General features: G+C 41.2%; 1 protein-coding gene across 3 annotated transcripts in view; it reads left to right on the top strand.

Moving 5' to 3' along the window:
- LOC138740345 (neuronal migration protein doublecortin-like) overlaps positions 1–12273 on the top strand; it is a 248166-nt gene that overhangs the window by 205961 nt on the left and 29932 nt on the right. For all 3 annotated transcript variants that reach the window (XM_069892867.1, XM_069892866.1, XM_069892868.1), the window contains exon 6: positions 4258–4360. In XM_069892867.1, coding sequence (XP_069748968.1) covers positions 4258–4360 — 103 coding nt within the window. The remainder of the gene's footprint in view (positions 1–4257; positions 4361–12273) is intronic.

Genomic DNA, 12273 nt, shown 5'->3' with positions numbered 1-12273 from the left:
CTTATGGCCATCAACGGGTACTCCCGCTCCCTGTTCACTGTGCCCTGCTCGGACATGACAGCCTCCTCAGTCATAGAGGCCCTGTACAGCATCTTCGCCATCTTCGGGTACCCCAGTTACATCCAGTGACGGGGGGGTTCTTGTTTATGAACGCAGAGCTGCGGCAGAACCTTCTGGAGCGTAGTATTGGTTCAAGCAGAACCACCAGCTATAACCTACGCGAAAGAGAGAATGCCACTGTCTGGAAAGCAGTTACGCTTGCCCTCCGGTCCAAAGGTCTCCCCTCCTCTCGCTGGCAGGACGTGCTCACTAGTGCCCTACACTCTATCCGCTCCCTCCTGTGCACCGCGACCAATGCCACTCCCCATGAAAGGATGTTCTCTTTCCCGAGGAAATCCAAATCAGGAACAACCATACCAACGTGGCTCACAGTACCTGGGCCGGTCCTCCTGCGACGCCACGTCTGGTACTCAAAGAACGACCCCTTGGTTGACCGAGTGATTCTGCTCCATGCGAACCCGCATTATGCCTACATTGAGTACCCGGACGGGCAGGAGGACACAGTTTCGGTAAGGGACCTAGCCCAAGCCAGATCAGGCCCAGCAGTGCTTCCAACCCAACCTCCCCAAAATCCTTCTCCTCCAGGTCACGTGCTTGAACAGAGGGACCAGCACCACCTCACCAGCTCAGGCCAGACAGTCGACAACACCATTGAGGAATTGAGCGAAGCAGTGGCCGCACCTGACGAGCCTGCTGGCGACATGACTCCAGCGGCCCCAATCCCGGCACCACTGCGGTCACGCCAGATGGTCAGGCCCCCTGACCGGTACAGCCCCTAACCTCCACCGGGCCCTTTTTTTCTTTTTTTTCAGCCCTCCATCCACCCCGGCGTCAGTTCTCAAAGAAGGGGTGAATGTGATAGTACAGATTCTATCACCATAGTGTATATATATAGATTGTAGTGTAGGATTATTGTGATTGGCTGATAGCATAGCCACGCCTACTGATAAGTCTTAAAGGGTTGCTCCTAGCCAGACCAGGTCATTCTGGACTGGTCGACTTACATGTGATACACTCCAGTCTTCTAATTAATAAAAGCCTTGGTTTGGATCAACAAGCCTTTGATTCTTTCGATGTGCTCTACAGGGGGAAAAGCAGGTAGGTGGAGCTGAGTTCACAGCCGGATCAGCCTCGATCTTATTGAATGCCGAAGCAGGCACAACAGGGCAGGTGACCTCCTCCTGCTCCTATTTCTAATGTTCATGTTCTGCATTGTTGAGTGCAAATTACAGGTATTTATTTTCAAATTAATCTTTAAATATCATCATGGATGAGAGAGCATTGATTGTTAATACATTGGAAAGACTACCTGCAATTTGACAATACACAAAATTGCAAATTGTGTTCAGAAAAGTAGGTTCTGTTCTTTTCAACGTCATAACTGATTTACATTAGTGTTTTGTAAAACAATTGGATGGCTGGATCATTCCCCAGTGGCACAGATTTGAAAGGTGTCTTTTCTTGATCATACACACTGAACAATTGCTGAAACCACCATAAGATGGATGCACTGCAATTACCTGGACAGTGTACTGGGATACACAGAATTACAAGCAGAACCATATTATTTGGACCTGGCTTGATTGTAAGCTAGTTCCCTGTGATTTTTTGCATCAGAGTTTGTAACAGATTTTGGTGGAGTCTATTTGACCAGCACCATAACCCAAAATACAGGGCCTAAGCATTGAACAGCAGTTTTTCAGATGCAGCAGTGGGAAGTTTGTGGAACATTCACCGCATATTACTGACTTGGTCTATGTGACTGGTAATGGTTAGTCCAATGCTGTTAGAGTGCCAGCAAACCTAGGTTCGAATCCAGCGCTGTCAGTAAGGACCTTGTACGTTCTCCCCGAGTCTGCGTGGGTTTCCTCTGGGTTCTCCGGTTTCCTGCTTCTCTTTAAAACATTCTGGGGTTGTAGGTTAATTAGGGCTCTGGCACATGGGCTGAAACGACCAGTTACCATGCTGTATGTCAAATTTAAATTTAAAATAGGACTACTTTAAGTAGTACTGAATGAGACCTAATTGCAGTGAAAACCTGTTTTTGTCTGAATTATCTGCAGGTCATGCATATGTAATCCAAAATCCCAAAAATGACATTCAGGTTTTTAACTATGTGTCATTGGTCTCCCTTATGCTTTCACTAAGATTGGCTTTCTAACCTATGACTGATTTGCAGTTGGAAATTAATTGTATTGCTTGCGCAGCTCAGAGTGTTATTTTTACCTTGCTTAACCATTCTATTTCTGCCTTTGTCTACAGGCTTATTAGCATCTTTATCCACAAGCACTCCACTACCTGCTCTGGGGCACCGCCTTGTGTGGTGTCATTTATCTGCAGCACACACCCACACCCCCCCATTTCTACAATAATGGCTTGTTCCTTTGTGTTTCCAATTGCACATTCTGAGGTTTTTGTAGGGAATGAAGTCACCAGTTCATGCCCTCGAAGTTATATCATTTGTTGGATAATTCAAAATGCAAATTAAATCCCTGTTAAAGGTTTTCACTGATCTAGTGCTGTATTGCATAATTTAATTGCATTAATTTGGCTCCATCTTCGTGCTAGAGTAATCTTATTTGCATAAATTTAATGTCAATGTTTGCTTAGGGTATTTTGTCATGGACAATTTTAATTTATATATGTTGAAGATCTTTGAAGCTTTTTTGCAGTGTGTATTGTAAAACCCATAGTTCATTCTTGTTTTGTCTTGAATATAATTTTTTTATATTCTTTCAGTATTAGTCAATGAAATAATGGTGTCCAATCAGGAAATTAGTTTTATGTTTGTATTTGGTACCAGAATACAAGCTGCATATTGTTGAAAAATAATTATCCAAACTCTTGCATCCAATCTTGATAAGAACAGAAAGAGACAGGAGCAGAAGCTAGAAAGACACGATGGGGCAGGCAGCATCCATGGAAAGAAATGAACCATCAGCGTTTCAAGTTGGGACTCTTTCTTGAGACTAAAATGAGATAGCAACATAAAAAAGGAGTAAGCCAATTGCTCCACCATTCAATGTGATCTGCCATTGGCCTTGTCTCCTTTACTGTGCTATTTCCCTGATGTTCCAAAAAAATCTTTAAATATCTGTTTTGATCCCGCTTCCGCGATTGTCTGATGTACAGAATTCCAGAGATTCACTAGCCATTGCAAAACAATGTTCCCATGCACCTCAGTCTTAAGTGATTGCCCCTAAATTTGAAAAAAATGTCCTCTTAAGCGAGGTGGGGGGAGAGTGAATTGTTTAATCAACTCGCACCTTAATCAGAGCTCCTGAAGATCCCCCTTGCACCATTCTGTTCCAAATTAGGAAGGAGCAGAAGGGCACAGGCACAGTCAGGAATTCTGGAGAAGATTTTTGGGATTCAGAAGAGAAGGGCTCAGAGATCAGGATTTGAGGAGGTTTGGGAGTAGAGAAGCCACTGTGGAAGGGCTTATGATTGGGAATCAGAGTTGGAAGGTAATGGATGATTTTTGGCCAGTTTGTGACATAATGCAGACATCAGAGATTGGGGTGGGGGTGAGATTGGTGATCTCCAAAGGGAGTGAAAAGCTGTGACCAGCAGAGGGAAAGATGTAGGCTTTCCTTGGGTGTCTGAACTATGCATTATTTTCCATTGAATGGAATGAGGGCAGTAAAATTCCTGTTATCTGGAATTCCAGCAACCAGGAAGCACATTGCAGAGAATAAATGGGTAAAAGATACAAAAGTTTAAAATTGGTGTTCCCTATCAGTTAGCTCGCCAAACCACACAAAACACAATCTCAAGCAACCGGAAAATTCACTTATTTGCCTTCTACCAATCCCCGTGGATGCCAGATACCGAGGGTTTTACTGAACATTGAAATATTTGATTGACAGCTAACTGGAAGCAGATTGAATTCAGATTATATTCCATTTACTACCCAATCAAAGACCACAATACTCATTTGCCACCTAGAGCTTTCCGAAACTCTGCTACATATTCAAGCACAGGAGAAAGTCAAGTCTTTGTCTGTAATGGAGATGAGAGAATGAATAGAGATTTGGTCTGCAGCTTTCTTTAAGCATGTTCATTTAAGGGATGATTCAGTTTTGAGCACATTGAATAAGTTTGATGGAAGGACTGAGCTTAAAGGGATGAACAATATTTCCTCTCCTTGCTCTTCTGTGATAATGCACTAAAAGACTGCTGTTTGCTTTTTTGCAGGTGTCATGTCTGCAGGACTTTTTTGGTGATGATGATGTGTTCATTGCTTGTGGCCCAGAGAAGTTTCGATATGCCCAGGATGACTTTTCACTGGATGAAAATGGTAAGTGATGTAAAGATTAAGAACGTGAGCCATTTACAAACCAATACCAATCCTCTGGTCCCAAAAACTTGTGCCTGGAATTAACCCCCACCTAATAAATAAAGTGAAATGTTTCTCAGATTAAAAGCCTCAAGAAATATATTGGACTGTATTTCTGTGTTCTATGAAAGAGTTTGTCTTTTAACAGACGTGCAGTCTGGATGTAAGACAGACAGACAGACACACACACACACACACACACACACACACACCATCCACATACACCACACACACACCATCCACATACACCACACACACACACACACATCCACACCACCCACACACACACACACCCCACACACACACACATCCCCACCACCCACACATACACCCCCCCCACACACGCACACACACACACACCATCCACATACACCACACACACACATCCACACCACCCACATACACCACACACACACACCCCACACACACACATCCCCACCACCCACACACACACCCCCACACACACACACACCACACACACGCACATCCACACCACTCACATACACCACACACACACACACACACACACACACACACAGACACACACACCCCACACACACACACATCCCGACCACCCACACACACCCCCCCCACACACACACACATCCCCACCACCCACACACATCCCCACCACCCACACACATCCCCACCACCCACACACACACCCCCGCACACACCCCCCCACACACACACATCCCCACCACCCTCACACACACACACCCACACACACACGCACACACACACGCACACACACAAACGCACACACTCACACACACATGCACACACACGCACACACACACATGCACACACACGCACACACACACACACACACACATACACACACACACACACACACACACACACACACACACAAAGAGCTTACATGAGAAGCATCATTCTCAACCATGCCATTATTGGGAAGAGAATAAATATTTTCTATCTGTGAAAAACATTTTAATTTGTCAGACACCTCATTTACTTTAGAAGATGATTATGAATTACACATGTCCCAAGATATTTTCCCCCACTGCCTCCAAAAAAAATCTTTTTCATGAAAACAAAAAACTGCAGTTGCTGGAAATCTGAAATAAAATGGAAATTGCTAGAAATGCTCAGTGGTTCAGGCAGCACTTGGAGAGAAACAGAGTTAATATTTTCAGTTGATGTCGTTTTGTCAGAACTAAGAAAGCATAAGTTTAAGAGATTTTTTTTGTCAATGCACAGATGTAACTGAAATTCTCTTGCTGCAACCACACCATAGATCATAGAATAGTTACTGAAATAGCACAGATAGAAAAAGAGGTAATAAATATAAAATGATTGATAAATAAATATTCACAGTTCCAGTTAGTTTTTTTTTTAAAAAAAGAAATGTTTCAATAGAGCTGACATATCTTTTGGTGAGGATTAGAGTAATACAGAGAAATTCAAGAGCCTGAGAGTTGTTCAATTAAAAACTGTTCTGGTGCCTGACTTCAGACATCTATACCTTCTGCCTGAAGGTAGCAGCGGGAAGAGGTTGTGGCCAGGGTGATGGGGGTCCTTTATGATGTTGGCTGTGTATCAAAGTTAGAAATCAAACATGTTCTGTTACAGAGAGGGAAAACAAAGGGGTTGCTCAGTAATAGGTGTTGAGCAAGAGAGACTGAAAGAAACAAATGTGCTGAGAATAAAAGAGAAATAATATGCTGAAATAGAAGTATAGTTGATGGAATCTGAAATAAAAGAGAATGCTGGAAGTACTCTGCATTTATGGAGAGTGGAAAAAAAAACCTTAACATTATATTGATGAACTTTCACCAGATATAGTCAGTTCTGATACTACAGGGAAGGCTATACCTGAAGTTATTGAATGCAATATTGATTACTGGGACAGAAACATGCCTATTGAGGAGATGCGGTTGTTTCTTGAGCTTACACTGAGTGTCCAGAGGGAGCCAAGTTGAGAGAAGTTGGGGAGGAATTGGGATGGAGAATTAAAGTGACAGGTATCTGGATACTCTGGACCATCCTTGCTAGACTAATGAGGTATTCTGTAAAACAGAGATGAAACTCGTGTTTGAGTTCTCTAATGTTGATCAAGCTATATTGTGACAGAACATAGATATACTTGTGAGAGATAAAATAGGGCAGGGTTTTTAATGTAGGTAACATACAAACCTTTTAAATCCGATCTTATTTAAAATACTGCTCATGCTAGACATGTTGGGGCCATCAGTCTTTGCAGAAGGTTTGGAGAATGCCCAAGAGACTTCACTAATAGATTGTTGTTTACAAAAAGGCAACAGATGAAAGAACTTGTCGGAGCCACATTCTGTCTGGAGTGGAACTTGCAGTTTTAGGAGGGTAATGTGGCCCAGGCACTGCTTGCAAAACCACAAGAATGTGGCTTTGACAAGTTCTTTCATCTGTTGCCTTTTTGTAAATGACAATCCATTAGTGAAGTCTCTTGGGCATTCTCCAAACCTTCTGCAAAGACTGTTGGCCCCGAGATGTCTAACATGAGCAGAGCTCCAGTATTTTAAATAAGATCTGTTTTGAAGTGTTTGTATGTGACCTACACTAAAAACCCTGCCGAAATTTATCTCCCAAAAATGTATCTATATTCTGTCACAATATCATGAATTTTAAATGTAGTTGGAAGGAGGAGAAGTGGATTGCTGTATTGCCTGGAAACAGTATTTGGACCCTTGGATGGTTGCAAGGAAAGAGATAAAGTTCCTGTTCTTTTATGGGAAGGTGCTTTGGGAAGGGAATCTGGTGTGCGTAGAGGGAGAAGTCTGAGAGGTGTGGAGGACAAATGTCCCTTGGCAATGCAGAGAAGGGAGGGGAAAGGAAGGTGTGTCTAGTGTGGCAGAAGCAACTAAGATGATCTGTTGAATATGAAAGTTGATGGAGAGGAAGGCAAGGACTAGGGGAACTCTAACCTTCCCAAGAGAGAGCATCAAAAAAAGAGGTGCAGCCAATGGAAGAGTCATAGTCAGGAGCTGTGTCCTCTCATGTGGAGGGGAAAGGGGAGCAAGAAGGAAAGCGTCGCAGAAGCTCTGATGTGTAAGTGTTTTGTATTGCAGTTTGTATATTTTTCTCTCTTTTGTCCTCCATCTCCTGATTATATCTCCCAACTGTTGTGATAAATCTTCAACACACACCTAATGCTGGCACATTAATCATTTATGCCATTCAGTTTCTCAAGGCCTCTACCCTTTGACTGATATCTTCGCCCATCCCCCCCCTCCCCCCCCCCACACCACCGACCCTTTCGCTACAGTTTTAATCATGTTTAATTCTGATGCAAGGTTATGAACTTGAAAAGTTAAGTCAATTTCTCTTTCCACAGACACTGCCTGGCCTGATGAGTATTTCCAACATTTTCTGCTTTTTATTTCTCTTTTTAGAGCATTTTGTATCTGGTCAGTTATGTAAACCTATCTCTTTATCCCTCCTTTCAATGAAAATTCATCAAGTAACTAGGATAAGCTGGTCAGAAGCTTAAATATTCATGCTGTCATAATTTCTGATGGGAGTTTGATGCTTCCACTGATACCAGCATAGAGTTCTTCCTTCATGCTTTAAACTGTCTCAGGTCCTTGTTTGCTTTTTTTGGTCAACTTTTCATCATTAAATTAATAAGTCTAACATGCCTAAAGCCTGAAAAATGGATGCCTGCCTTAACACTGAGTCTTTCAGCTTCATGTCTACATCCCAACGAGTAAGTATAATTTCAGAAATGATCAATAATTTCCATAGTTTAATATCAAATTTTGATTGAAATTTTGAGCATGGTGAGTTGATTCTGTCATCTCTCCACTTCTTCCTTTGATTTGCTTCTTTTGATGAGAATGAGAACTTATAACTCTTTCCTTTTACTATAATTTTATTCTTTCATCAGGGTTTCTTATCATTTGATATTTTGTATCCTAAGCAGGATTTACTCATGCCTCATTTCTTTCATGTGCCCTATGAAAGATCTCACCTGAGATATTAACATAGATGTTCTTTTCAGGAATGGAAAGCTTCCAAGGTATGTAGTTTACAGTCTTCAAAAGTTGTTCATAGTTTGCCAAATGGTCAAGGTAGACATCATCTGGTATTCTACGAAGCTGGTCCTAATTTGATGGCTAGAGTTAGGGCCAGGGGGCTCAACATCTATAGTTTTTAGCACTACTTAAATTAAGGCCACAATTCAATTAAGCTCAAGCCTGAAAGCTTGCACTAAACACCCAAAGGATACTGAAACCAAACACAGGTTGGAGAAGTGGACATGTTATATTTCTTCACAAGTATCAACACCTTCTTCTCTCGTCAATGGGGGAAGATGTTAACTGAAGTCATTTTCAAGGATTTCCTGTGAAAATGCCAAGTTTATTTAGATCTTGCTTCAGTGCAAGGCTGTCTTGGGTGCATTAGCATCTATGCCAGTGGTTCTCAACCTTTTCCATTCCACTCACATACCACTTCAAGTAATCCCTATGCCATTGGTGCTCTGTGATTAGTAAGGGATTGCTTAAGGTGGGATGTGAGTGGGAAGGGAAGGTTGAGAATCACTGCTCTAGACCCAATTGTTACTGAAATATTTTGCTTGAGAAAAATTGTCATTAGTCCATTTCCTTTGGAGTTATGAAACCGTGCACATATCGAGTCAATGAGGTACAATTAAAACAGTAGTTTTCAAACTTTTTCTTTCCACTCACATCCCACCTTAAGCAATCCCTTACTAATCACAGAGCACCGATAGCATAGAGAATACTTCAAATTGTATGTGAGTGGAAAGAAAAAGGTTGAGAACCACTGATCTACACCAACACAAACAAAAATGTTATACATCAGGGGAAATGTGTTCAAGGCTGGGGGGGGTTGTGTAGAGTTTAAAGAACATGTATGTACAGGGCAAGTTTCTCCACACAGAGAATGAGGGCTGCCAGTAGTAATGGCGGAAACAGATATATTTAAGTGGCTCCTAATAAAGACCTGTATATGCAGGGAATAGAGGGATACATATCATCAACAAACAGCAAGGTTTTATGACATTGGGCAGGTGTGCTAAATGTCCTGTTCCTGTGTTGTACCGTTCTATTTCTATTCAACAATGATACTGTGTTAGTAAGGCTTCATTTAAAGTCCCACTTTTTTTCTCTCAGAATCTCAGTGTCAATTATTGAAAACCAGCTGAGCTTTTACATTTACTGTTGTGTTAAAGCCCACATTATCAAAAGTACTGAGGCAAACCACCCACACTTAGACCCCTTCTGGCATTTAACATCCATAAATTGTGCTACTGATGGCAACTTGCATGCAATGATATAGGAGGAAGTCCCACTGATGGCAAGTGGGCATTTACCTTGTGACTGGTCAACTGGCTTCGAGATGAGCATCAACATGGTCCAGAATTCTTTGTCAATGCAGTGAAGCGAGGTGAACCTGAAGATCTATCTTTTTTTTTTTTTTTTTCACACTACGAACCATACTGACCAAAATACACACAAACATTTCCCTCTTGAATATACACAGTGTCCTTTCTCCCCCTCCCTTCCCTCCCTCCTTCACCCCCCTCCCTACCCACTCAACACATATGATACATTAAACCCATTAAACAATGTCATCACACAATGAAAATAAACAAGAAATTTGTGTCATCTACTTTTACGTACTGGGTCAGTTCATTTCGTCTTCTTCTCCTTCTGTCATTTTAGGGGTTGGAGGTCCGCGGTAGGACTTCTCTGTTGTGTTCCATGTACGGTTCCCAAAGTTGTTCGAATACTGTGATGTTATTTCTTAAATTATATGTTATTTTTTCCAATGGAATACATTTATTCATTTCTATGTACCATTGCTGTATTCTCAGGCTATAGCACTCGATAAATTAACAGAATGGTACAAACAAGGGGGCTTACAGCTACCAAGCTTTAAGAATTATTAAAGAGCAGCACACTTAAGATACCTATCAGATTTTTATCCAACAAGGGAAAAACCAGATTGGACCAGATTAGAGCTAGATAAAATAGGGGAGAAGGTACCTGAACATATACTATATAAGTGGGATGAAAAGCTGGTGCAACATAGGAATTCACCAGTACTGCACCATCTGCTCAACATTTGGAAGAAGATTCACATAGAAAGGAATAAAACAAATTATCAACTACTAAAATTAATATTGACGCAAAATCAACTAATCCCTTTCATAATAGATAACCTTTCCTTTAGACAATGGGAGAGAAAAGGGATCAAAAGAAAAGAAATTTGTTTTTCGGGAAATAAATTATTATCTTTTGAACAAATGAAGTACAAATATGGTATAACTCACAGTACAATGTTTGCATACCACCAACTGAAAACCTACTTGAAGGACAAATTGGGAAGCAGGCTGAGGTTACCAGAAGGAAGATCTATCTTGACCTCTCACTTTGTTCCTGAACTTAATATGGTAAGCTACCGATTTGATTTGTCGGCCCATTGCAGGCTGAAAGCCCCTTTCACATTTTATCTTAAATTTAATTTATAATAAAGTTTTAATTAATTTGTATATTTTAAACAAACTTTAATATTTAAAGTTTATTATGTTTTCATTTTTTCTAAGTGCCTCTGATCACGAGAGTCACTGAGAGACAAAGATCTTTAACAGCACAAGCTATGAGAAGGTCATCAACAAGGTCCCTGGGCAAGGACCCACTTGCTGCTGCTTGAGACCATGTCCACAGTTGTATTCTTCTGGACTTCATGGAACATCTAAGACAGCAATAGCAAGAGGATCCTAAGAGCCATGGAAGTGCTACAGATTAGTACAGCTGTGGGAATAATGGAGATCAGGTCGATTGTTTGAACCAAGTCAGTTCAATCATGATCTGGCTCATTTCTTGCTTTGCAGTACTATTTTCACCATTTAAGAGGAAAGATAGATAGGTAATCTACAGGTAAAGAAGTCAAAGTCCCTCAGAAGACTAGCCTGAAGTCTTCCTACCTGTTCAATGTTCCCTCCACCCCATGTTCCTGTGTGCTCCAGAAAATTTTGTTGTTAGAATACCTTTTGTCCATTGTCATCCTATCTTTTGGTTATTTAATGGTTATTATCTCCATTTCTCAAGAGCACGTGGCTCCCTGAAATCCTCCCCTTTCTGTTTCCATTGTGCACACAAGCAGGGCTCCATGATTAAGGAAGAGGACAACAGAGACCAGATCCAGAACAAGTGAGCTCTTCGTCCAGCTCCTGCAACTCACAGCAGCTCAATTAACAATTTCGTGAGCATGAGTGTGGAAACTCAGTGGATAATTCCCTCACTTTTACATAAAAATGCTGGAGTAACTCAGCAAGTCATGCAGCATTCGTTATGCTTTGTTCATGACGCATAAAGAACACTTGCTGAGTTTCTCCAGCATTTTTGTGTGAGCTACAATCACAGTGTCTGCAGATTTTTTTTTCTTTAACTCCTTCACTTTGATGAGCATTTTTAACTTTTCAATTGCCTGTTAATCCCTTTTGAGCTTGACTGAAATAAATGTGATCAGTAAAGTATTCCATTGTGTTCTCTGAACACCATGGTGTCAAAATAGCCAACAGCACAAATCCTGGTGCGTTACTTCCATGTCTGATGCAGAGTGTTTTTAAGCTTCTGACATGATTATTCTAATCACCTGAAGATTTTCATATGAAAAGCTATTAGATTTTGTTATATCACATCTTCAGGCGAACATTTCATGAATTTCCTCCTCTGTTTAAATGATTGCTGTCACATGTCATGTTTCTGATGAACCTTTGATTAATTTCTCACTACTGAGCAATGTGAATTATGAGTAAAGTAGGATTTAAGATGCAATTTGGAAACAGTCTGTTTTCCTCCATTATTTCGCAAGTAGATGTAGTTTGACATTGTGTTAATTTA

Source organism: Narcine bancroftii, chromosome 8 (genome assembly GCF_036971445.1).
Source record: "Narcine bancroftii isolate sNarBan1 chromosome 8, sNarBan1.hap1, whole genome shotgun sequence".
Lineage (NCBI taxonomy): Eukaryota > Metazoa > Chordata > Chondrichthyes > Torpediniformes > Narcinidae > Narcine > Narcine bancroftii.
Note: the sequence above shows the minus strand (reverse complement) of the source record. Positions and strands in the feature narration are given on the sequence as shown.